The 27,351-nt window shown below is 45.7% G+C and overlaps 1 protein-coding gene across 4 annotated transcripts in view; it reads right to left on the bottom strand.

Annotated features, from left to right (window-relative positions):
• LOC138579460 (glyceraldehyde-3-phosphate dehydrogenase-like) overlaps positions 1 to 27,351 on the bottom strand; it is a 1,247,463-nt gene that overhangs the window by 85,584 nt on the left and 1,134,528 nt on the right. For 3 of the 4 annotated variants that reach the window (XM_069649792.1, XM_069649794.1, XM_069649793.1), the window contains one exon: positions 20,682 to 20,779. In XM_069649792.1, coding sequence (XP_069505893.1) covers positions 20,682 to 20,779 — 98 coding nt within the window. Of the gene's footprint in view, positions 1 to 20,677; positions 20,780 to 27,351 lie in introns of those variants that run through there. The other variant, XM_069649795.1, reaches the window with a different exon arrangement.

The following is a 27,351-nucleotide window of genomic DNA, read 5'->3' as shown; positions in this document are numbered from 1 at the left end:
GACTTTTTTGAGGGAATCTGGAACACATTCTCAAAAAGCCTTAGCATAGATGTTCTGAACGCTTCTCACTTTTTTGGTGAATCATGTTTTGACGGACATATAATGATTTGCTCAGACGTCGAGGAAGAGGGAGACCGGTGTCGTCTTTTCTTTGCCTTTTTTGAGGAAGAAGACGACTTCCTGGATCTACTCCTCGACCTAGATTTTTGTGACGTTTTGATGAAGACTCAGCCGAGTCTTTTCTCCCTCTCGAATAAAACTTTGAGGATTTCTCCCCCACCGCCAGTTTACCTCTTCGTTCCTTTAAGGCCTTATGGGTCATCGACTGACTGGAACCGCACTCGTCTATATGGTGGTAGGAACCGAGGCACCAGAGGCAATTCCAATGGGGATCAGTCAGCGACATCTTTCTCCCACATTTCTGGCATTTTTTTAATCCAGTCTTCAGAGTGGAAGGGTTAGATGAAGACGACATTTCTACGAACTGAAGCACAGTTACTCGATCCGAAGCAGACCTAATGGAAAAACAGAACTGAGACCAACGGGCACGCTCAAGGCATTTATACAGCGGATGACGTCGGCGGTCGACGGATGCCGCCGAGGGATATCGATGCTGCAGCCTCGAGAGGAGCACCCTCTGGTGGGGAGGAGCAAAGCTAAAGGTAAAGATATATCTAAAATGAGGAATACGTGGGAGGACACAATCCATTCGAAATACAGTTTTGTAAGCGAAAGCTTTCTTTTACTGAGGATTCCCAGCCTGACGACGGAGAATATTCGACAGAGAATATGCGAATCCATGCCAGAACCCTTGCTGGAGAAATGCTGTTTTTATTGGCTTTTTCCCCAAATTTGATTGGTCTATGCACTGGCATATGCTTTCACTACATGCATCTGCTGTTGTGGACATGGGGATACTATACGCAGGTCATTGTGGTTAATGCATTCGGGTCACTTTGCCAAACCATCCTGACAATCGCTACTGACTTCAGGTCTAACAGCATTGTTTCATTTAAATGCATCAGCAACACTAAAGGTTGTGGTCTTTCAATACTGTTTATTATTGTTAAGTCTATTTTCCAGTAATAATAAGTGCCCAAGCTGAAAAATGTGTTAAAAAAGCTATTAAAAAGGTGGAATACAATAGAAGAAACATGAAATAAGAAAATGAATAAACGTTTCGACAAACCCGCCTTTTGTACTTTATGTGCAACTACTCGCTCAATGCATTACTAAGCTCTGTTACATGGGTTTTGCGGTCATGGCAACCAGGTTAAAGAAGCCTGACCGTTATTAATTCTTTACTACAATTTATAGACATTTATTTTCAGATGGGCATCGATGTCTGACTGAAGTATATTGTCTTCAATATTTCCACCATGGAAAAATCACACCTTATTTTAATTGTGTCAGGCTCCATCAGTGAAAATGCTTACTAGCTTTTATTAGAATGCCATTTACAACAGCATATTATACCTGCTGAAACAAGAAGAAAGAATAGTTACTTGCCTATGAATTCAGTTCTTTACCCTGGGCATGTTCACTGAATTCATAAACACCGAATATGTCATCCCATGCAAGTATCCTGGGACACGTTCAGTCATAGGAGAGACATCTCTTCTCAAATGTACTATACTAAATAACTTCTCATAGATAATACATGATAATGCCTATCTGGCATGGCATGACACATTTTGATTTGGACCAATTCATAACATAAAAGATAAGCAGCATGCCTAGACTACATTCCTATAGTTCTTTCTATAGAGAAACAGATCTACGCGATTACTGCGCATCGGGAAATAGTAAATCGCAAAATAGATCATAGATCACGCTTGCCCCCATTCTGCATACCCTACCCCTCTTCTCAACTTTTCGGCGGCACCCACAAAAGTGTGCCGCCGACTCCACTCTGTCCCTGCGGCTTCAGTTTCCTCCCACTAACGTGGGTCAGAGCTGACGCTGCAGGTTCCCTTTTTCTCTCTTTGTCTTTTATTTATTGTCCCCTGCTTCCAATGGCATGGAAAGCCCATAATCATGAACATGGAGAGCGGGGGACACCCCCGCAACACATGTTCATCATTATGGGCTTCGATGTTTTGTTGGAAGCCGAATGTGCAGTGATTGCGCATTCGGCTTTTGTTTTTCACTATATTTTTGGGGAATACCTAGAGGAACATAAGAGAGAAATGACAGATAGTTATACTTTAAGGGAGAAGATAAACAGAGTACACTGTGCCTTCAAGATATCAGGATTCAGCCCAGTGGCAGTTGAAGTGAGTTCTCCATAGCACTTTAATGGTGTCTTTATTGCCTCGATGCTGTGAATGAGAACTCTGCTTGATATGGGGAGGTGTGAGTGTTGCTTATAAATTCAATGAAGATACCCAGGAATAAGACCTGGATTTACAGGTAAGTAACCTTTGCTTATTCATCCTGGGATATTCAATTCTATTCATAAACCCTGAATAGACTACCAAGCTCCAAACCTCTCAGAGGAGTGAAACAATCAGAACGTAAACTCATGCAAAGCAAGAAAAAGGCTAGTAGTACTCACCCTAAAATAGTTTAGCTAACCAGGTTCCGTAGTGAGTCTTCCCCCTTGTGCATCTGTATCAAGGAAATATTGGCTTCAGAAAGTATGAACCGATTTCCAGGTTGTTACCCTAGAGATCTCTAAAATCAAAATATTTCTCACAATGGCTGTGGTAGCTATCTTACATCTAGTATAATGGGATCTAGGTAAAGGTTTGCTGGCTTTGTGATAGAGCTGGATACAGGATACTATCCGCTGGGAGATGAATTCTTTTTTTGATATTGGGAATTGTGATGGATTCCCCTGCGGTAACCACCTCCCATGTGGCCAGGGGACGGCAGCCGCTACCTGATACTGACTCTAGTGGCGGTTATATGAGGGTGGATCACATGGGAGGAGAAAACTACCAGGCAGATCTTTTGACTTCATTGGACAAGGCACAGTATTCCCCCCTTTTCCAGAAGAAAGACCCTCTAATAGCCAAATTCGTAATGACCGATTGTCATTCTGGTCAGGCACCCACCTTTTACCCAAACACCCTCAACTCACACCTAACACCTTTTGTTTCTGATGAACATAAATCCAATAACATCCATGGACTCCAACTCCCATAACCACCCAGGTACTGAGAAGAGGTGGAGGACGAGGGAGTTTGTGCAAAGTGACAGGAGCTCAAAGCACAACATGCAGGCTAGTTGTTTTTCCAAGTCCTCAGTGGGTGGGACATTTAAAGATGGCATACGCACTTTTGAGTCGAGCAGTGAAGGAGAAGACGAACCCCATGCTGAGGCTCACGACAGCGAGGCACACAGACAGGTGTGGTCGAATGGAGAAGACTACCGCGACAGGAGAAGAAACACAGTGTGCAAGTAAAAAGGGTTGTGGAGATGTTTGGAGCCGCGCATAAGGAGCACCTGGATGTTCGAACGCTTGAAGATGCAGCGTTCTCCAGTCTGGGCTGAAAAGGAAAGCCAGCGTGTGACCGTGGAGCTGCGCAGGACCGCCCTGGACGCTGGAAGAATGTCTGCACACTCCAAAGTGGAAAAAAGGGTGAAGGAACTACCACGCAGAGGCGACAGCAGGATCGGAGGTGCTGGAATGAACTAGTGAGTCTGCCCAAAGCAGCTGGGGACCCCGGGGTGTTACAACAAGCACACCAACAAATGTTTGAAGGGTACGAGAATGCTGAAGCAGAAAACACCCAAAGTTTGGTTGAATGCAGTCAAGGTAAAGTGCTAATTCAACACCCAATTAAAATAATGTTTGATGCAGGCAAGGCAAAGTACAAAGGCAAACCCCAATCGGATACAGATGTATAAGAGGTGGTTGTGGGGGAAATGTTTGAGCAAATGTTACCAGATAGATTAACAAAGTTACTCACCGTAGTGACTACCTTACTCCTAGTCCTTAGTCCCCCTTTCTCCATACTTTTGGGACATTCCGTCCTGTGGGACAGGACCGGAGCACTTTTTCTAAAAAAAAGCATCAAATTGAAAAATGTGTCCTTCTCTTTTTACGCGGGGAACCGCACGTGGCCGTAACCCCGCCCCCCTAAGCTCTGCACCGCGCATCGCCCTTTAGTCCTTTTCTATCGCCAGGTCTGAGACCATTTAAGCAATAATAGAGGATACTTATTAGAGGGGACGGTGGGCAGCCGTATGGAGGAAAGGGGACTATGGACTAGGAGTAAGGTAGTCACTACAGTGAGTAACTTTATTATACTCCTACGTCCCGTCCCCTTTCCTCCATACTTTTGGGAGATTACCAAGCACTCCTCACAGGAAAAACAGGTGGATGGAACTCCTTTACTGAAAAAGGATTCTAAGAACTGCCTGCATGAGCTGTGGAGCTCAGTAATGCTTACAAAAGCTGATAGGGAAGCCCACGTAGCTGCTCTGGCAATGGCTTCCCAGGGAACCTATTTCTAGAAGGTAACAGCAGCCACCTTGCCCCGCACAAGATGGGCATGAATTCCTTTTGGAGGCTGAAGGCCCTGAACGGTATACGCTTCTAAAATACAGGAAGCAATCCATCTGGAGATAGTTGCTTTCAAGGCCGGCTTTCCTTTCGGGTCTCAGAAGGTCACAAAGAGCTGTGAAGAGCTACACAGTTTAGATGTTCTGTTTAGGGCTCGTCTGACATCCAAATTATGCAATACCCTCTCGGCATCTGAGGCCGGGTCTGGAAAGAAAACAGGTAAGCAAATAGGCTGGTTCAGATGAAAATCGGACACCACCTTTGGAAGGAAAAAAGGATTGATCCGGAGGACAACCATATCCTTGTGAAAGGTGAGGAATGGATGTTCTACAGACAAAGCCTGAAGCTCGCTTACACGCCTTGCCGAAGTCACCGCAATCAGAAAAGCCATTTTCCACGAAAGGAACTTCAAGTCCACTGTAGCCATGGGCTCAAAAGTTTTATGGCATAAGGCAGTGTGGACCACATTCAGTTCACACTTTGGATGCGGGTTGCTCACAGGCGGATAAAGATGCAATAGACCTGGAAAGTGTCTTTTAATGACAGGGTTTGTGAATGAAAAAGAGCAAGAGTCCGTGGACAGGTAAGCGGCGATAGCCGACAAGTAAGTCCTACAAGACAACATGTATGCCTGAAGTTGCCAGATGAGAAACGAATGATGAGAAACGAATGACAGGACCGTGCCGATGGTAACTTCTCTGGGTCCAGCTGCTTTGCTAAACACCAGTGACAGAAATTGAGCTATTTGCTCCTATACTGAGACCTTGTCAAAGGTTTTGTAGCCGCCTGGATAATACGCATATTATCCGCGGATAAGTTGAAACTTTCTAAAAATTTGAACTCCGGCACCAGGCTGCCAAGCTGAATGATTGTGGGGTGGGATACCACATCTGCTGATCGCTCAGGTGAAGCAGGTCGGGAATCAGCGGAAGCCTGATCGGTGGACAGACGGACAGATGCTGAAGCTCCGAACAGCTGAATCTGGCTGGCCACCACGGGTCTATGAACAAGAGAGTGCATTTCGTTGTGTTCTGGAGCTTGCATAGAGCCCGGTGAATCAGAGGAAGAGGCGGGAAGGCGCAGGCCCTCATGTTGTGCCACAGAATCTCGAGAGCATCCCCCAGGGAAGAAGCTCCAAAGGGGAAGTTTCTGGTTTGATGATGTCGCAAAGAGGTTCACTTCTGGAGTGCCCCAATGGCGAAAAAGGTCGGAGAGGATCTCAGTGTTCAGCTTCCACTCGTAGCTGACCACTGCTCGTCGGCTGAGAGAGTCTGCAGTCACATTCAGCTGGCCCGGAATTGGCACTGCCAGCAGCCAAACACTGTGCTGAATGGCCCATTCCCAAATCTGAATGGCTAGATCTACAAGGGGAGGTGACCTGGTACCCCCCTACTTGTTGATGTAAAACATGGATACTGCATTGTCTGTGGGGATGCAGCCTACTTTGTTCACAATCACTGGCTTGAAATCTTTGAGCGCCAAGAAAATCACCAGAAGCTCCAGATAATTTATGTGAAATTGTCTGTCCTGTGGCGACCACAGGTCGAAAACCTGAAGATGATCCACCGTCGCGCCCCATCCGATAAGGGAGGAGTCTGTCGTAATGGTTGTTTGAGGGGAGGGCTCCTGAAAAGGAGCACCCCCCGACAGATTGCTGGAAGATGACCACCATAGGAGATCTGTCATCATGCAAAGTGGGACCGGAATCATTTTGGTGTCCGGGTCCCCTGCCTCAAGCCAGGAACTCCAAAGAGCCATCTGTGTGAGTTGCATTTTGAGACGAGCAAGAGGAAGAGAAAGCACGCACAGGGCCATGAGGCATAGAAGCCTCTGGAACCACCAGGCTGACATGCTCTTTGACTGAATGAAAACTTGACACGTGGTTAACAGATCCGCCATCCTATCCACAGTCAGGTACACTCTGCAGTCGATCATGTTACAACGGAAACCCAGGAATATCAGGTCCTGAGAGATCGTCATGGAGGATTTCCGCCAGTTCAACGACAGCCCAAGACCGAACAGGAGCTAAAGGAGAGAATGAAGATTGCTCAAGGCTTTCACTCGACAGGGGCTGCGTAGAAGCCAGTCGTCCAAATATGTATACACATGAATATCCTGTAGCCGTAGAAAAGCCACTATGACCGACATCATCTTCGTAAAGACACGCAGCGCTGAGCTGAGACCAAAAGGGAGCACTCGGAATTGGAAGTGCTCCTCTCCCAGGGAGAACCGCAGATATTTCCGATGCAGGCTCCAGATCAGGATATGCATATACGCGTCCTGAAGGTCCACAATGCTGAGCCAGTCCTTTATTTGGCAGGGCGTGATCATCTTGAATTTCTCTTGGGGTAGAGAAAGGTTGAACTGGGAAAGGTCTAGAATGGTGCACATGCCAGCCTGGTTGGGTTTGGGCACCGTAAACAGACGAGAGTAGAAGTCCTCCCCTCGTTCCACTAGGGGAACGGGTTTCACCGCCTTGAGGTCTAGAAGCTTCTGTACCTCGGCTCTGAGGGAGGGCGTCCCCGACTGCTGAAAGGGAGGATTGAAGGATGGGGTAGGGAGAAAAAATCCACCGGTCTTCGGTGAAGGTTTGCCACGCCTCCAGATGAGACGGGATTCGTCCTCCGACCGGAGTCTTGTGCGAGCGCCAAAAAATATCATTTTGCAGACTTTTCGGCGGAGAGACTACCTGTCCCTGAAGAGGAGGCTGAAGAACGAGAGAAAAACCGACCTTGTTTCTGTCTCCGAAGGGAGTTACCTCTCGGCGGATCAGTCCTAAAAGACCTGCGGTCCTGGAACCCTCTGAAGTCCAAAACTGGGATCCAGATCTCTGAGCATTGACTGGGGGCTTCACTAGCACCGACAGAGACTTGGCAGTTTGTGTGCTCGCCTTAGTCTTTGTAAGCTCGTCATCGGTTGAAGAATGAAACAACACTTTGCCATCAAAAGGCACGTCAAGAACTTTATCTTGGACCTCCTTCGAAAACTTTGTTGCATGAAGCCAAGCTTGACGAGAGGTGTCCACCCGCAACATGAGGCCTCGAGCTGCGGTGTCGACATGGTGCGCAGCAGCCTCCAGCATATCCTGCACCAATACCCTGCCGTCTGACAAACTGCCCTTAAAGGCATGGTCTAGTAACATTTTTTATTGTCCCTACGGGTCGGACATGTTTTTTTAAGCCTAAGTGGCTCGATTTTAGAAAACTTTCCTATGGACCTTACCCGAGTTTTCGTCCATTAAACGCACGCAAAAACAAGCACCAGGGAGCCGCCATTTTCTGATAATCCTATCTTTTCCCCCATCGCCCTGGCTGACCTGCTTTTGCGGCACTAAATCAATTCCCCCGCCCCTGAGCCTGTCATCAGCAGACTCGTACCGCCCATTTCCCAACGCCAAAGCACGTCTCGTGTCAACATTCGCTGCGCTTCAGCTAATGACGTGTCGCCATGGAAATGGCAGGACACCTCTTTCCTCAATAAGTATAAACAGACCGTTTCACAACACACAGCAGCAGATTTTCGATTCCATTCCTCTCTCTGTGTTACTTTGAGTATTCTGTGACTCGTTTCAGTGCTCTGGTTAGCTACCTTTGCCGCTTGTAGCCCGTGTGAACAGATATCAGTACCACCGCTATAAATTATTTTAGTTTGTTTAACACACAATGGCTACAATAATGCCCTACATGTACGAGCCCGAGTATACCGAGGAAGAACTACTGGAAAGGGAAGCACGCGAAAACGATGGGGATTCGGACGGCAGTTGGCAGGACGAATCAACAGATGAAGAGCCTGGGCCTAGTCGAATGGACGGCGTCTCCACCTGGTGCACATGCAATTGGTGCGAGCTAATGCCGACCGAGGAGGAGAACTGCTGCTGCCGAGAAAACTCGGGATGCCTGGCCTACATTTCGGAAGGCGAGCCTCGACCGCAATGCATCACCGAGCTGCCAGACTTCAGGGAAGCCTGCCTCACACGGGCCGTGTTGCGAATAATGATGGTGCTTATGCACGAACTTCGCGCAACTGTTCGTCCTCGTAATCCGAGTAACGAGTAAGTATACTCTGCTTGTCATGCCACTCCTATTTCATGTTCTTCTACTATATCCAAAATGACATCTATATATCATTGTGACACATGTAAGTCGTTCAATAGTGTGCATTGTCTAGATAGCATTTGTCCGTGCAGAAGGCCATTAGTTACAAGAATTGTCATTGGCAACAAACGTTTATTAAACTTATCTTGGTCATTTAAAAACAGTTTGTTTCATTCCTTTTCACAGGTGGTACAGGCTGGTGGCCTATCGTTCCTTTACATGGTGGCTCCACGGGAGGCTTGGGCACCGCGTTCGAAGAGTGATACCCGCCTGTGCCGTTCGTGCCATTAGAGAAACGTTCCCGAGTGACAGCGGTCAGTACAGGGGATTTTCTCTCGCTGTGCTGCAACCTGAACTGTACAATGTTTAAAGTCTTGTATTTTTGTGTCATCAAAATAAGATACAAAATAAAACACCACATGTATTTTAACAACGGTTGTTTCGATTTTTTAAATGAATCAAGTGTGTCTCCATTCAAGGATGGACGTCAGACATCTGTGCTCCGAATGGGTGAAGGTCTGGTCGCTGTGAAGCAGGGTGGTCACTACCTATCTAAGCTAACATAACATATTCTCGATAATGCATGCACTAAATAACACTTGTTCAAAGTCTTTCAGTGGGTTATGTCTCTATAAAAGTCACACATATGTCTATACTAACAATTAACATTGGATTATACAGGCCTTGGGTCTTGACCACTATAATACACCGGTTGAAGTGTGGGTCTGTGCTCACAAGAATCTCCGGTATGTGGCATTTGTTATTGATAAGCAACGATATGCTATCATTGATTTAAAGACGATATACTATATATTGATATAAAGGCGGTTCGCGCCGGTGGATGCGTGCTGGCATGGGGGGCTGTCAGGAGCGCGAAAGGCCAAGGTGCCAAACTACATGTGCACTTGAAAAGGTGTCCCACGCCAAGGGGCCATCAGTCACATGCCTCCTCAGACCCCTTGTCTCCAGCCAGGCCTCCCCTTGAATCAGACCGCCCCCCTGCAATCCACATAAGTGCGTCTCCATTCAGCAGTCTTCCTGTGCCTTATCTGCACGCCCCAGGCCCATCCATCCCACCCCCCTGTATCAAAGGCGGTTCGTGCCTGTGGATGCGCGCTGGCATGGGGGGCTGTCAGGGGCGCGAAAGGCCAAGGTGCCAAACTACATGTAATAATAATAATAATAATAATAATAATACACTTCAAAAGGTGTCCCACGCCAAGGGGCCATCGGTCACATGGCCTCCTCAGACCCCGTGTCTCCAGCCAGGCCTCCCCTTGAAGCAGGCCACCCCCCTGCAATCCACATAAGTGTGTCTCCATTCAGCAGTCTTCCTTTGCCTTATCTGCACGCCCCAGGCCCATCCATCCCACCCACCCTCTATCAAAGGCGGTTCGCGCCAGTGGATACGCGCTGTCAGGGGCGCGAAAGGCCAAGGTGCCAAACTACATGTACACTTCAAAAGGTCTCCCACGCCAAGGGGCCATCGGTCACATGGCCTCCTCAGACCCCGTGTCTCCAGCCCGGCCTCCCCTTGAAGCAGGCCGCCCCCCTGCAATCCACATAAGTGTGTCTCCATTCAGCAGTCTTCCTGTGCCTTATCTGCACGCCCCAGGCCCATCCATCCCACCCACCCTCTATCAAAGGCGGTTCGCGCCAGTGGATGCGCGCTGTCAGGGGCGCGAAAGGCCAAGGTGCCAAACTACATGTACACTTCAAAAGGTGTCCCACGCCAAGGGGCCATCGGTCACATGGCCTCCTCAGACCCTGTGTCTCCAGCCAGGCCTCCCTTTGAAGCAGGCCGCCCCCCTAAGACCACGACATACATACGTCATTCATTCACAAACACACCCCGATTTCTAATACTTTATAAACCACTTGATATGTCTCATGAGAACATCTTTGTGCTTTGCAAGTCAACTCCTGAACGTGTTACCTGGCAAACACTGAGATCTACGCTAATCTGCTCGTCGTGCTATCCGTGAACTTCTGTGACCGCTTAGAGCAAACCCATCAGTGTGCTACCTGTGGCCACCCACCTATTCTCCTGCAACATACTGCTCTGCTTGCTGAATCCAACTGTTTGTTGGTCAAGGTAAGCCCATGTATCCTAGTCATATTTCGCAGATTTTTAAATTTCTATCTATTTGCGAGTTGAGTACACAATAGTGCTAGGTTCATTGGTCTCATTGCTATTGACTTGAGTTTCCATTGCTATGCTATCAATAGATCTATTTATTTTCATCTGTGTCTACTGTCATTGAATTGCACCCTTCGGGGGTCCAGTCTATAATGTAAGCATGTTTCCTTCTCGTGCAATACAGAACATCCAAGGGATGAGTCACATGTTCAGTTTTTAGTCACATCATTTATACATTTCTGCAACTTATGCAAATACTAAGCCGCACATAATGAACTGGTATAGTTCCTGCGACCAAAACAAACCTTGCATTGATCATTGTATGATTCATTTACTTTTGTATCAAATCTTTATTCTTGAAGATTGTATAATAATGTCGATATTTACTTTTCAGATTTATCAACAATGCCTGCCTGTTCGATTAGCGGTTGCCCTTCGAAGACCCATGCTAAATCTGAAGGCACTGCAATGCATGTATTCCCGAAAACTGTTCATCGAATAAGAGAATGGGTCAGACATTGCGGATATCCACTGGATGAGCTGGAAAGTAGAGTCCAACAAGTCTTACAGGACAAGAGGGGTGATCGATACGGCATCTGCAGCCGGCACTTTTCCTTGGACATGTACACAACATCTTGGGTAACAAAGAAGAATAAACGGCGAACGACGCGGAAATTGCTCGAAAACGCTATTCCCACTCTATTCGTCCACATTCCGCCACCGGTGAGTCAAGTGTCCGGATTTAGCTTTAGGCCTTGCGGTAGTGTGTAGGTATCCGAACGGATTAATTGATATTGTAGGTGTTCTAGCCCTTGTAATAATTTCGATATTGATATGAGTGTATAGTTTTTTTTGAATAATGACATTTACCAATATATTCTTTTTCGATTTCATAACCCACAAACGCAATGTATATATATGGGAACAGGGAACTGTGCTGTATTGAGCATTTTACAAGTTTTCTGTCGCCTTACATGGCTATTTTTAATATTGGCATTTCATTATCAATCATTAATTTACCTTTACAACTTCTTGACTATCCCTTGAATCTGAAGCAAGAACATTCTACATCCTTGACGTGGTCGCAGTTATCAACCACTTCTAGCGCGTATCAGGTAATTTTACTAGTCTAATCCGTTACAGACCTGTTTTATGCATGTCAAGTAATATTTTTATTTTATCGTGTAATCATTTTACCGAATGTTTGGTTAGTGCTTTCCAATTGATATACACCTTAGTTATCGTCCACTGGTGTTTGTTTTCAGTTATAATTAGTGTTATCCATACTAATGCAAGTACTGTCTTTCAGGGAGATGTTGAAGCATCCGCCACATCTACAACATTTCTAGATGTTCTTCAACAGCAGGAGGTATGGATACTGACAGCTCCATCGAGCGTCATCATCAGAGCTGGAATTCTTGTCGTTTGATTGTTCTACACAATGTTTCATTCGTGGTTAGCCGTTGATATGTACCTGTGCTGTCGACCCCAGGTGTGTGTTATGTTTTCACTATTGTAATCCTCACTAATGCAAGTACTATGTTTCAGGCAGTTGATGGAGCGTCAACCCCTGCACTTGATGCAGAGCCTGACATTCAAGTAATTCCAGGGGAAGTGGAAGCGGGACCATGCGTATACGAATCGGCGCAACAGCTACATTTGCAACATCCATGGATATTCTTCAGCAGCACGAGGTATGGATAATGACAGCTCCATCATGTGTGATCATATAACGTGATTCCATTTGCTATACTTTCTTCCCTATAAACGCAAGTGCTGTGTTTCAGGGAGACGACGAAGCTTCCACTACAATCACAACATCCAATTTAGATGATGCAGATGTAAATAAATAGGAGAAATAAGTCGATGAAATGTGATCATATTTAGATTTTCCTTGATTCTTTTGGACAATGCATCATTTGTGGTTATCTCTTTATATGTACCTGTGCCGTCGACCCCAAGTGTGTGTTGTGTTTCCAATATTGAAAAGCATACTAATGCAAGTACTGTGTTTCAGGGAGATGCGGATGCCTCCTCTCCAATACAACCATTCATGGCAGTCCATGCAGAGCCAGAGGTATGGATACTGACAGTTCCATCGAAATAGATCATCACTGGTCGAATACTTGTCGTTTGATTGTTGCACACAATGTTTAAATCGTGTTTGGCTATTGAGATGTACCTGTGTGTTCGTCCTCACGTGTGTTTTATGCTAACAATATTTTGATACATAGTAATGAAAGTACTATGTTTCAGGGAGACGATGGAGCCTCATTCCGTGCTGTCTATGCGGATACAGAAAATATAGTCGTTGCAGCGCAAGAGGAAGGGAGGACATGCGGAAACGAATCGGAGCTACAGCGTGCAGTTGTTGAAGGTCGAGTCAAAAAAGTTGCAAAGAAAAAAAAACAAAAAAAGGTTAGTTACAAACAGTTCATAACTTTAAAAAAATGTTTGTGCTTGGAGCTATTTTATGTTTTTTTCCAATCAATTCTACAGCACTCCATCTTGTGTTTAAACTGAACATCCCTTTTCCAATCTCTCCTCCAGTTACCCGTGGGTGTCAGAACTATACACACACAGACAGTGAAGCGAATGAGAGATGTGGCTTGCCAGACCGTGTACACTATGGAGGAACTATTAATTGAGGCGAGGCGTGTTCAGGCTCGAGATGCTCATGTCCAATGGCCAGAACATTAATTAACTGTGTTTGGAGACTACAGCAAAGTTGCATTGGACCATAGCTACAGTGCGACCGCACCACCACAAGATGTTATTGAATGTATTGAAGATAGCTCTGAAGTAGTTGCAGATCAATTTACACAATCTACACCCGCCAAAAATTTGCCACCAAAAAACCTGTCGACATTGTTGTGTTCTGCCATCAATGTTGAAGTAATAGATGTCGAAATGACAGAGAATGAACCAGCCGCAGCATCCATAGACGCATCAGAACTTGATATCAGCGATATTACTTTCCAATGTGTTGAAATCTCCACAACGTCACAGGCCGAAACAACGTTGACGCAGGATGACAGTAATGAAAGAGAGCAAATACATTGTATTCGACAGTTGTTTGATGGATAGTATGCTGAAATGTGTGCATTCCATTAGAGGGAAAGTATGTGGGAAGCCATTGATTAATGTGACTCGTCAAATAAAAGGCAGTAACGTCAAAATAAATGCCGCCTGTAGATTAAATCATAGGTTCTCATGGTCTGCACAACCGATGCTGGGGAAACTGCCAGCAGGCAATCTACTGTGTGCAGCTGCATCACTTTTTAGTGGCTCCAGTTTTAGAAAGTTAGAGGCTTTCTTTCAGTTTGTGGGACTCCATTTCATTTCTAAAGAGCTGTACTACATATACCAACGTGATTATATGTTTCCGGCCATTAGTGATGCTTGGAAAATTGAACAATTGTCTCTAGCAAGTACTTTCGAAGGCAAACGATTCAGGCTAGCCGGCGATGGATAGTGCGACAGCCCTGGATTTTCTGCCAAGTACTGCACCTACCACTTTCAGGACATGGATAGTAAGAAAATTGTGAGTTCGGTGGTCGTGCAGGTAACACAATGTACATCATCAGTGGCCATGGAGAAACTAGGATTTATAAAATCAGTGGAATATCTACAATCAAGGGGAATGCACATCGACCTCATAGCCACGGATAGACACGTTTCAATTACCAAGACAATGAGAGAGCAGTTCCCACATATTAAACATCAATTTGACGTATGGCATCTTGCTAAACCAATCAATAAGTAAATCTCGGCTGCAGGGAAAAAAAAAGGTTTTGAAAGTATTTTGCAGAGGTCATATTCTATCACCAACTATCTTTGGTGGAGCTCAAAAACTTGTGAGGGGTCAGTGGAAATACTACTTGAAAAATGGCGGTCACTGATGCACCACTGTACCAACGTTCACCGCTGGACAGCAAATGAACATTTCCACCAATGTGAACATGGCCCTTTGTCCCCAGAGGAGGCACGGAAGAAGAAGTGGTTGATTCCATCTTCACCGACACACAAAGCCATTGAGAAGATTGTTTTCGACAAAACTCTATCAAGAGATTTGAGAGGACTGACAGAATTCTGTCACACAGGAGATTTGGAGGTGTTCCACAATATGTGCCTAAAGTACAGGCCAAAGCGCTTGCATTTTAGCTTTCGGGGCATGAAACATCGCACTCTACTAGCGGTTTTGGCCCATAACAGCAATGTCGGACGTGAACAATCTAGGACTAGGGGTAAACTAAGGATGCCTCGCTACACTAAGGTGTTTTCAAAACGAAGTAAGCAATGGGTGATCAAACCAGTCTATGATGAAATGCAGTTCGACTTTGTGAAAGGCCTTATTGTTGCTGTGTTAGAGAAGCACAGATATGGAATTTTGGACGTTTCTGTGCAGAGCAGTGATCCATTGCCACCGAACATTGCGACTGTGCCATGCCCACCCGAAGCACAGCTGATTGTGAAGTACAAATCCCGGTTTAAATAATTGCAATACGATTGTCTTTTTGTAAATAAATGTTATTGTACAGTGTACCTGTAAACCTAACCCCTACCTTCACCATCATGGGTGGCGAACAAGCTGGGTGTCATCTTTGAATTCTCTCTATTCACCTCACATATGTGTATGTATATATTTTTCTCATGTCTCATCTCATGTAAATATAAATGCTGCGCACTGTTAACGGATGGGAGGCTTGCGTATTGCAAATAATAAAAAACAAACAAACAAACAATAAATCTCACTTTTAACTCAACTCCTGTGGTACTTTATACTTTCCCTGACCTTCCGCAAAAAATTAAATGTCTCAATTTGGGCTGCAAAGCTCGCAGACAACGTGGACAAAATTGGGGCACTTAGAACGCGCCAGCCAAGCGGGCCGTGGCATTTGGGAGAGAAGCCAGTTCGCATTTGCACATTGAGGCACACTACATAGACGGATTCTAAACTTCATGTTCTCACAGATGCCTATACTACGTGATGTTGCAAATAAAGAATGCGAAGGACAGCGCCCAGGTGAGGCCCACAAGTCGCACTGGAAGTATAAGGGTCTATTGTTTTTGGACCTTGAGACAGGGACCATGCCGAAAGAACTACATTTGAAGGGAGTGCGCAATAACGTAAGAGACGATAAGGCAGAAAATTCAGAAACTAGACCGAGTTTCATTTTAGTTCAGTATACGAAAAATCGTTGTCAAGAGCACGGTCCGTTTTACAGACTGCATTACGAAGAGACACAATGGAAATTTCAAATATAATGTAAGTAAACCTTTACACGCTTTTATACCGGAATGAAGATTTAATGAATGGATGCATGAATAAATGAATGAATGAAGAGCTAGGAAAAGCAAGTAAAACGTGTTCGTAGTGGGCACATGGGCATGCAGGTCCACTGGTCTCACCGATCTCGGTCCTTGGCCCAGCCACTTTTCCCTGCACTGCCTACCTGCACTACGGGACTGTCTCTGTATCCTTCAGCCCCTTCTCCCGGCATTTACCTTGCACTTGCCACCAGCTGGCCCTATTATTTAATTTGTATTCAACTAACCATGTACAGCCCTTCCCCATGCGCGATCAGAAAGACACCTGGCCTAGTAGGATCGTTGTCTGTCCTTGTTCCCCACCTGCCTCGTCACGCCTAGAAACACTTGAGTATAGGCGCGTTACAAATGCCATATATATCATATCATTCCTCACGCATGTAGACTAACTGTCGTTTATCATTGTGTGTTGGCCTCGGTTTATCTCGTTACTTTTCGCATTGATTTTTAGAGACGAACATACTCCATTGAACTATCCTTGCAAGCAAATAGTTTCTGATCGGCCGTAATAAATGAAATGAGTAATATTAATGAAGTTCGGCTAGCGAGACTAATTATATTTTTTTTGTTTTCATAACAGGTATTTGATCCCATTCTGCCACTGCCATCTGTTTGAGACACCGGCGAATGGATTCTTCAGCAGACACCTGCAGCTTCGTGTCAACAACTGGAGCACGATCACCATTTTATGGGACTATCGCCAAGGGCCCACATGCCCTTACGCTGTACTAGTGGCTAGAAGCAACATATCAACCTTTATGCTGGCCTAGTGCCTACTTGATGGAACAGCCTTGTGGTTCACCGTGCTTCCAAAGTGATTCTTTTTACGAAAATGAACACCCTGTGTACGATAAAGGAACAGCGCGTGACTCAAGATGAAACGGAACAGTTATTGCGGATACAGATAAAAGAAAAAAAATGGTTTTCGGAGTTCATATGGCAATTGCTGAATATTCTCTAAACATTTAATGTCAAATAAATGTACTTTACCAAATGTACCATGTTGCTGTTTCATTTTAAAGTACAGTTTCATATTCCGAATTGTGGCGCGCTGTGTTGTGAGTTGATCTGTGTTGGTTTCCGGGTTCTGTGTGGAGTCGCGCAGAAGACGACTGGGCGCGTTTGCCTACGCAGCACAGTAACGTCACGAGAGAGGCAGGGAATATGAATGTTTTGATAATGTCAGGCTCAGGGGCGGGGGAATTGATTTAGTGCCGCAAAAGCAGGTCAGCCAGGGCGATGGGGAAAAAGATAGGATTATCAGAAAATGGCGGCTCCCTGGTGCTTGTTTTCACGTGCGTTTAATGGACGAAAACTCGGGTAAGGTCCATAGGAAAGTTTTCTAAAATCGAGCCTCTTAGGCTTAAAAAAACATGGCCGACCCGTAGGGACAATAAACATTTTTACTAGACCATGCCTTTAAAGTCTTCCAGCCTGTCCCCAAGAATAAACTCCTGGAAATCCGCCAAATCCCTACAGTTCCAAATTCGCTGCTGTCAAAATGAGCTCCGCGTTAGCCTGACACAGTTGTAACGCCGAGTTGGCAAAACTTTCTTGGCCAAGGCATCGAGCAACTTGTCTTCCTTGGCCAGAACTTGAGCTGCGGCAGCAGAGGTCGGCTTGGATTGCAGAGTGGCGGACGCAACCACTGTCGAGGAAGGGAGTTGACATGACGCCAAGGCTGCTTCCTCTGAAGCCTGTAATGGGCATCAATTCTCTTATTTATATATAGCCCAGTGTGGGGTTTATCCCAGACTTTGCAGGCCTTGGCCAGAACGTCCTTATGAAGGAACAGGCCGGTGCGCTCTTGTGGAGACAAGGTGAGCGCCCCGGAAAGCACCCCTTTCTGCGGAGCGGGTACCTCAGGTACTGGTATGTGAAGGAGTGACATGTCCAGGACCCGGTCGTGGAATGCTCTGCCAGAGCAGGGCTGGTCCTCACTATCCTGGTCTGCCTGAGGGTCGATGCGACCAGCGTCAAAATGATGTCTCGCTCTGCTGGAGTCTTGTTAACCACTGCTCGAGCGACAGGTGCCGTGACTGGAACTGCCGGGGCAGGATGCGGCACCAGAGGGCAGATCTCCCTAAAAAGGCCTTCAAAGTACTCCCTCATGGGATCAGTGTTCATAAGACTCTGAAACTTCCCAAAAAAGGCATCCTGTGCCGAAACTTTGGGAACCGGAATGGGCAGAGGCCGCTCATGAGGGGCATAACTCCACGTACGTAGTGAGAAAGGCTGCCAAGAGGGCCCACCATCAACATGGTCTACACAGACCAGGGGGGCAGAAGCAGGAGCAAGTGAGACCGTATGCGGTAGTGGGATCCGAGTGCGGCAGTCAAAGAAAATGCGGAACGGATTCACACCCTCTGGATCCAAGGGTCTGTACCTTGGAGAATATTTTCATTGGATTCATTCTTATACTCTTGGTTTTGAACACTTTTTGCCAACATCAAGTTAAAGACACTTCCTTGTTCCCTTTGTTGTTGTGTTTGTAGTGTGAGGGTCAGGACCCTGCCACGAACAGATCCTTATTTTTTGGTTTATAGGTAGGGAAGTAACGCTTTAGAACAGGGCCAGAGAGGCATTTTTCCCAACCCATTTTTATTAAATAAATGTCTTTACCCAAAAAAATGACAACTTTGTGTCCGGCTTTCATTTCTGACTCTTCCCAGAGTCCTGTGTTGATCATTCCATACTTGACCAGTAGCTGCTTGGATTTTCTTAATTCTGTGGTTTTATCCAGATAGCATCTTAACACCTTTTTCATATCCAGGGTGTGCAATGACCTTTCAGCTGGAAAGGAAGGGTTGGCAAAAAAGACAGCAATGGAGATAGATTGGTTCACATAAAAAAAGGGTGATTTATCAGTGTCACCTTGTGTACCATCACTTTGTAATGGTAAATTAGTTTTCTATGTGCTGTAAAGTGGTCATGTGAGGGGGAACGGGGCCCCTTCCAACCTGGGGCAGATGGCCTATCCTGGTTTTTACCAGACCCAGTCCTGCCCCAGAGGCGGAGTGAGGTAGTTATGGGTGCTCTCTCTGCTACCCCATTATGTGCCGTGATTGTTATGATTATAACCATTTTCTATCACACACTGCCTTACTGCTCAGATGCTGGCCTGTATTTTTTTCTTTTTAGTTACAGAACTGCCTAGCGACAACGGAGAACATAGCGGGCGCAGAGAGAAACCAGCATTCTGAGCTCAAACACAGAAAGGCCTGCATTTAAAGAGCTGCACGCTTTACAGAACCAGCAGTACTCATGCAGCGAATAGAGACAGCAGCCATAAACAAACACCAGAACACACGGACAGATTCAATTCCCACATGGGGATAGAGGCCGGGGCCACCCTGGGTTATGAAATCTTGCCTTGTGAAGATGTTTGGTGTGCAGTTAGGTGGAAGGGAGGTAGACCAGGAGACCAGGTGAAGGACGGACAGTGCAGAGTAGTGCTGTGGAGCTTGTGGTGGTGGAGGAGATTGCTACAGTTGAGGTGGGGGTAGTGAAAGAGTGGTACCAGATATTGAGAGTGAGGCAGTGAGTTGGTGAAAACCTATAAGATTGAGTGTAGTATGATAGCAAGAGAGTCAGTGGGTGCTGGGAAAGGAGGAGGAGGAGAGATGAGGAGGCAGGAGAGGAGATAGGATTGGAGAGGAGAGCAGGGCAGAGAAATTGTGTGAGACCATTGGAAGGAGATACAGATATAGGGGAAGGAAGACAGACTGCAAGACCATCAGAGGGAGAAATCGAGAGAAGGGAGAGTGAGACCACTGGAGGGAGAGAGAGAGAGAGACGGGAACACTGAGTGTGACTAGTGGAAGGAGATCGGGAAAGAGAGGAGACAAGAGAGAGAGAGAGAGAGAGAGAGAGAAGGTCTGAGTAAGATCTGGATGTCTCTTATTGGCACAATCAAAAAACCTTGTCATGGCTATCAATGGCAAGGATAGGAATGTTTGAGTTAGGGAACCGTTAAAGAAGTCTAGGAGGGAGTTGGGTAGATTAGGCTACGACCTTTAGGCCCTCAATGCAGTTAGACTGACTATATAGCAGTCTCTACCGATCTCTAGTCTGAAGCCAACTTGGGGATTGTAGGGAAATTTGGGCTAGGGTGCAGGAAGGCCAGGAGGTTGAGCGAGGGATGCCCATTAGAGTGTCCCAAGGTGAAACAAACCATTAATATACCTAACAATTTGAGTTGTTTTCAATTAACAATAATTTGAAGTCTGGGAATGTATGAAGTCATCAGTTACAGTGCTCACTAAATGTCCTATAATAGAAATATTTTAAATAACGTTTTATTTGCTCTGATGAAATATACATCTGCTGTTATATAAAAATAGTTACAAGAAACAAAAACATTAAACAATGATTGATTGAGTGGCTTCTCCTATACCAAGTCCTACATGTCAAAGCTGATGTGCTCGAGAATTAAAAAAACTTGGAGAATGGCGTGCAAAGTGAGGGCCTTGGTGTAATGGTTGTGCTAAGGCAGATGCTAAAGCAGACTGGGTGTGTTGGAAATCCAGTGCTGCCTTTACAGTAACAACTTGAGTCCATGACTTGACATGCAGCTCAAGTGATTTTGTACAGTGTTACTTACCAAGAAATCAATTTCACAAAATTATCAGTGAGGGAGATCCCTGCACCGGCATCAAAGACGGAAGAATGTTCATCACTCATGAAGTCTGAAGACACAACCTGTATGTTCAGAGAAAAAAAAGGTGAACATACAAGATTGACAGCTGTGTACATCTCAAAGTGGTGTACCACCCAAGAGTAACCAGCCCATCCAGTAACCACATCCATGTTAGAAACAGTTACTTACTGTAGTAACTACTGTACTCCTAGTCCACGGTCCCCTTTCCTCCATACTGGTGGGAGTATGTCTCTCAGGGAAGGGAACCAAGCCTTATGTGCTGAAAAAAAAAACAACATACCCTTTACATTTATGGCAGGTACAGGCATGCCAGGGCTACCTACCCATGCTGACACCTTCCACTACTAATGTTAACTTGTACAGGAAGAAGCTGTTTTGGGAGAGAGGGAATCCCCTATTGGCTAGGAAACTGGTTGCATAGGACAGCCTGTCCAAAACTGGTGTCAGCCCTGGAACTGGTGTCCAGATAGTAATGCTTGATGAAAGCCGATGGTGAAGATCATGTGGCAGACCTTCTGAAGACATCCCAAGGGACACTGCACTGAAAAGGCGCTGATGGCATGGGCATCAATGCCTTTAGGAGGCCCATGCTTTTGCATGGGGTAGCAGTGTCTGAAGCCTGAAACGTGTCACTTGTAATAGTGCCCTTAGAGGAATGTGAGCCAGGGGGCTGACCGCCAAAAGTAATGAAAAGGGTGCCTGATCTCCCAAAGTGCTTAGTTGGATGTAAGTAAAACCTAAGCACTCTCCTGACAGTGAGAATGAATTGCAATGTCTGCTGAAGACTGCAGGTTTGGAAACAGGTGGCCAAGAGCACCTCCTTATTGATATGAAACAATGTTACTACTTTATGCAAAAAAGTATGAGGCTCGGAAGTCGATAGAGCCTGAGTCTCACTGACTCTCAACGCAGATTTGAGAGCCACCAAAAGCGCAACCTTTCAAGCCAGAAGAACAAGTTACTTACCCCTGGTAACGCTCTTTCGACTGGATGTTCCTCCCACATATTACTCATCTTTGATATCGCCTATATCCAGCTTAAGCTGCTTCAGAAATGTTTTCGGCCGAGGGTACTGTGCGTCGATAAGGTCGTGTCGATGTCCCTTGAGGGACTCTGTCTCGGGGATGATGTCACTGATGGTATATATAGCACGTGTAGCACCCGTTGGCTTCAGATCTGTTTATTCTTGTCATTCTTACAGTACAACTACCAGCATTAAACTAGTTTAGACCATACTAGACTCTGAAGAAGCGTAAAACTACAATAACATGGAAATTCTACTGCAGGGTAGGTTGGGAGGTGCGATGAGGAATATGTGGGAGGAACATCCAGGGGAAAGAACGTTACCAGGGGGGAAGTAACTTGTTCTTCGAATGGATTGTGTCCTCTCACGTATTCCTCATCTTTGATAGACTCCCAAAGCAGTATTAGTTTTGGTGGAGGCAGTACAAATTTTGTTATCAAGGGTTGTTGTGAACTGAATGAAGGACTGCTTTCCCAAAGCTTCCATCTTGTTAAGGTGGAATCAAGGCAGTAATGCTTTGTAAAACTGTGAATTGTAAACCAAGTGGCTGCCTCACAAATATGTGTTATTGGAACACCTCTTTGCAGAGCAGAAGAACTAGCTATGCCCCTAGTGGAATGGGCTCTCAAGCCTTCAGGGGAGATCTTTCCCGGCCAGCCTATAGCATTCAGAAATAGCCAAAATAATCCATCTGGACAATGTTTGCTTAGTTACAACTTGTCCCAGTCTATGACCCGTGTCTCCTATAAACAGTTTGTCATCTAAACAAAACTTTGACATCCTTGAAATGTAGAATCTCCGAGCCCTTCGTGGATCAAGACTGTGTAGTCTCTCCTCTTCCTTGCCAGGATGAGGTGGGGGGTAAAAAGTAGGTAATACTATCTTTTGTCTTAAATGACAATCTGATATAATATTAGGTAGGAATGAAGGTTTGACCTTAAGAATGATCTTGTCTTTATTAAAGACCATAAAAAGTGGATTAGAAGATAGTGCCTTCAACTCACTAACCCTACGGGCTGATGTTAACGCTACTAACAGGATTGTTTAGAATGTTAGTAGTCTTAAGGGACCTGAATGGAGTGGTTCAAATGAGGCACACATGATAAACTTTAAAACAAGATTAAGGTCCCAAAACGGAACCTGAAAAGGAGATGGAGGGAACACATTAGTGAGACCCTTTAGAAATTGTACCACCAAAGGAATTTTAAAATGTGGCGTTTCCTCAGACAAACGCTTGAAGATGGAAAGCGTCGCAAAATAACCTTTAATGGTTCCAACCTGGAGCCCCAGATTGGCCAAATACAGCAGAAAAGATAACAACTCTGGTGTTTTGTGAACACTACAAAAAACACCCTTGGAGAGGTACGAGGATTATGAGCCCTCTACTTAGCACATCCTCAAAAAAAAAAAAAAGATATATATATTTGTTTTAGGCGAAGCCTAGAAACAAAACAAAACAGTGCCAAGGGGCTTGCTCTGTTCCCTGTTCAATTAGTGTCCCAACGCTTGCAGCATCAATCACCAGTTACTACTCAGATTCCAAACAAGTTTACAAAAATATATACCATTTATTAATTTTCTCATCATCAAAACCTGGAATTTGTTCACAGTCAACAATAAAAACTTCAATAACCAGGCAGCTGGTATAAAGTGCAAGTGCTAATAACATGTACCCCTTCACATTTGGAGGTAAAGCAGCAGAATAAACAGAAAAAATGCAAAATATTCACAACAGATACCAAATAATAATAGACAGTGTGAAAAACCAGGAGTGAATCGAGATTGGGGTCGCTCCGGGGTAGTGTTGTGCAAGGGTCGCCAAAATGAACTTAATCACGCACTACATTAATTCTAATTCAAATTCAGACATACTCATTCATTCATCACTTTCCCAACATGTTTCTTTCTGAACATGTGTGTAAGCAAAGTAAACAGAAATTCTTAAGGGGTAATCTGCCGTCTACCAAATCCAAAGGTAACCCACTGTTGATATTAGTTAGGGTACAATTCTTCTAGTAACAACCACAATTTGATTATTGCAGGGTCAACCAAGAAAAATTAAGTGGAAAGCCAAATAACAAATACATTGGCTTAAGGCACATATTCATGTGGATTAATAGTCCAAACTTTTCACGTCCTGTGAATGGTCCAAGAATCGTTTGAGACTCAACAGCAAGGAAGGGACTCCATACGTTAATGAAGAAAATTCACAAGGAAATACAAAAGAAATCGTCCGAGTTAGTCGGTCTTCAATACCGTGTGGCTGCAGTCAGGAGTTGTGCAGGACACCGCTGACTATTCACTCCTTATGCATTAAAGGGTGCACAGTGGATGAATCAGTACACTGCCCTTTTATCTCGTATTGGAGTGCTTGTCACTCTATCCATGTGCTGTGGACCGGAATCTGGTTAAGTGTCCTATGTCTGTTAAGGTGCTACAGATGGCGGTTCATGTCCGCGTTATATGTTTCCTCCAGTAGTTCTCCGTCCATGCTCGCAGTGCCGTTGCTGGAACACTAGCAGACTGTACAGGCGAATTGGAAAAGGAAATGGTCTGAACACAGCTGCATGTGCGTCTCACAAATCGGATATCCACATCCTGGAACAACGCGTGAGCAATTTGGAAAACAGGGCAGAAGAAGCGGAGGGACGCGCACGGAGAAACAACGTACGCATCGTGGGATTACCAGAAGGAGCAGAGGGATTGAATCCCACGGATTATATTGAAATGATGCTGCTGCAAGAAATAACAGGAGGGGTGTTAACCAAAGGATTTGTGGTGGAACGAGAGCATAGAGCCCTGACAAGGAGGCCACCGCCAGGTGCTTCCCCCCACCCCCGAGACCAATAATTGCCAAAATCCTGAACTATTGAGACAGGGAAAAAATTCTGGAACACTTCTGGAAAGGAGGCACAATACAAAGGGCATCAGCGAACATCACGGCATACCCAGACTACACACTGACGGTACAAAGACGCTGTATGAATTATGGAGCTGTGAAAAGAAGATTGCGGGAAGTAGGCTACAAGTACATACTAATATACCCGGCTAAACTGAAGGTGTACCACAGAAATAGAGCACTGTTCTTCGATACCCCGGAGGATGCGTCAGAGTGGTTGGACACACAAAACTGCTCACTGCAAACTGGCACCCAGAAGGAAGGCGGCGCAGATAAGTAAAATAGAGGCTGCGGTACCTATGGTGCCGCAGACTCAGACAACGGGACTAGAATATAAGACAGGGCAAAGGCAGCTGGGAGATACGCAACTTGGGCCGCATATATACGAACGCTCAAGCACGGAGATATAGAGCAAAATTGTAGGAGTCTCATGGAACATTCTCTCACACCCCCAAGAATAGGTTAGTTAGGTTACCGATAGACCGGTAATACCCTGCTGGGTTCCTGATTACGGCACACCGAGATAGGGCCAAATGCGGGGGAGCCTTAGATCCAGGGATGGAGCTGGGCATCAGTTGGGGACGGGTTGGGAGGAGGAAGGGGAGGGAATGTGTGCAGTGCATATAGATGGGGTGGACGGGACGGGGGGGGGGGTAGTTGGGGAGTCATTGTTGAAAAGGGAAGGGGAACGAGCCCGCACTCATGCCAGACAAGGCCGGAGAGAGGAATAAGGACGGAGGGAGGAGGAAGGGATGAAATATGGATGACAACGGGAGGCCTTAGAATTGTAACATGGAATGTGAGAGGCCTTAACAGTTACCTCAAGAGGAACAAAGTAATGATGTATCTGAGAAGGCAAAAAGTGGACATAGCATTACTGCAAGAAACCCAACTCACCAAAGAGAAATTAGAGGTGGTTGTTAGGGAGAATTCTCTTATAAGGCTAATTTCCCAAACCTAGTGAGTCCCCCAGCAGCTTTGCTGGATTTTTGGGGTTTGTTTCTTTCTCCTGCTAAGAGTGAGACTCTTTTCCTCCTACTCTTAGGACTCTTAGGCATGATTTGAGGTATGTCTGACTTTTTGTGTGCTTACGGGCTATGGGGTCTTTTACCCCATAGGGTATCATCTGGTTTTGTGTGTGTGTTACACAGCACCCTCAGTGCAGTAACACAGGGTTGTCATAGTGACCCCCAAACATAGACTCCATACCCTGGGACTGACTACTGTCTCCCAGGGCATGCAAAGTCACCATTGACTTCACTAGTCCAAAATTGTGAACAGAACCAGTACAAACCATCATATTGTGGAAGTACTGGAAGGGGTTCATTCGATTGCCCTTGGGTCTGTTTTCAAGGGGGCACTGTCCAGTCCCACCTTGTCGAGTTTCTGGCTGGTGGCCGTGGTTACCACGCAAAATATTCCACCGGAATATTTCCTATGGGATTTTCCCATTGATTTTAAACGCACCACTTTTTGGTGCAATGTTGAAGATACCGCTGGTTTATTTATTTAATATTAAATCACCGGTTGGGTCTATTTGCCAGAACTCTTTTCTAAAATGGCGTTTGTGTCCTTCTCTGTAACTCCAACCAAGGTCGGGCCCTTTGTTCCACTTTTTGGTGGGCTTCTCCACAGAAGCCCTCCAACTGGTGCCACTCTGGCTGGGTTCCACAGGATGTGTGGATGGGGGGATTGGCACCCTGGACTGCGTTGCCTTAGCAACCCAAGTCACACTCTGTTCTGATTGGGCCAGTGGTGAGCCGCCCGGCTCACCACTTAGCATGTTTGAGTGACAGCTAGGCTGTTGAATGGGGGTTTTTCTGCATAAAAGCCGGGCTTTTGGGACTGGAACTTCAGATGTCGCCACAGGACCTAAGAAATCCGAAGAGGGGAGAAGCTGAGCCATCTGCAATAACGACACCACCGGTGGAGCCCTGCTGCAACGACCTAACCACTTTCGACGACAAGAGAAGATCTTCTGCTGAAAGAGTCTTCTTCCTTTGAGCTGGTGGGATCAACCAGTTTGCCATTTCGCCTTCCAGGACGTCTCTTGGTTGAATCACCTGTGCCAAGCACCCCGGCGGCTGGATAGCCAAGCTGCACCCTGTGACAGCAAATACCAGGAACGCACCTTTTCACCGATGAACTCCGCGGCTGGTTTCTTCCCTGGGCCGTGCAACAACTCCAAGTTTCCTCCTCGACGAGATCCTCTCTTCCCCTGGTCGAAACCACGAACTGCACCCGCTGCCAGGAACAACTGCCACCGCTGGAGCTTCCTCAACTTTAAAGGTACTGTGTTCCAACTGACCTCCCTTTCTTCGGTTTGCCCAAGGTGACCCTTAAATCCTTGGCTTTCCAACTGGGTTGGCCCCAAGACCATCTAACTTTATCTTTTGAACCACCCCAACCTCTTTTGAACATTTCTACAAAGACTTGAATGCATTGCTAAACCGTGTGATCTTGGGCACATTTCACCTTGCTCCATTTAAAGTGGGCCTGGCCTATGAACTTTGGCTCTACAGTAGACTCTGCCTTCACTAACTTGTTTTGGTCTTTTAAAAGTGTTGGGAACTGTTTTATTTTTATGACCTGCCTTTTTCTCTCCCTTTAACCTAATTATTGGAGTGCCATCTAAGTTATGCGCTCACCTCTGTTTTGACAAAAAGTGGTGTTTTGACTTAGACCTGTCT

Source organism: Ambystoma mexicanum, chromosome 3p (assembly GCF_040938575.1).
Source record: "Ambystoma mexicanum isolate Mex_15411 chromosome 3p, UKY_AmexF1_1, whole genome shotgun sequence".
NCBI lineage: Eukaryota > Metazoa > Chordata > Amphibia > Caudata > Ambystomatidae > Ambystoma > Ambystoma mexicanum.
This window is presented reverse-complemented; position numbering and strand designations above follow the sequence as displayed.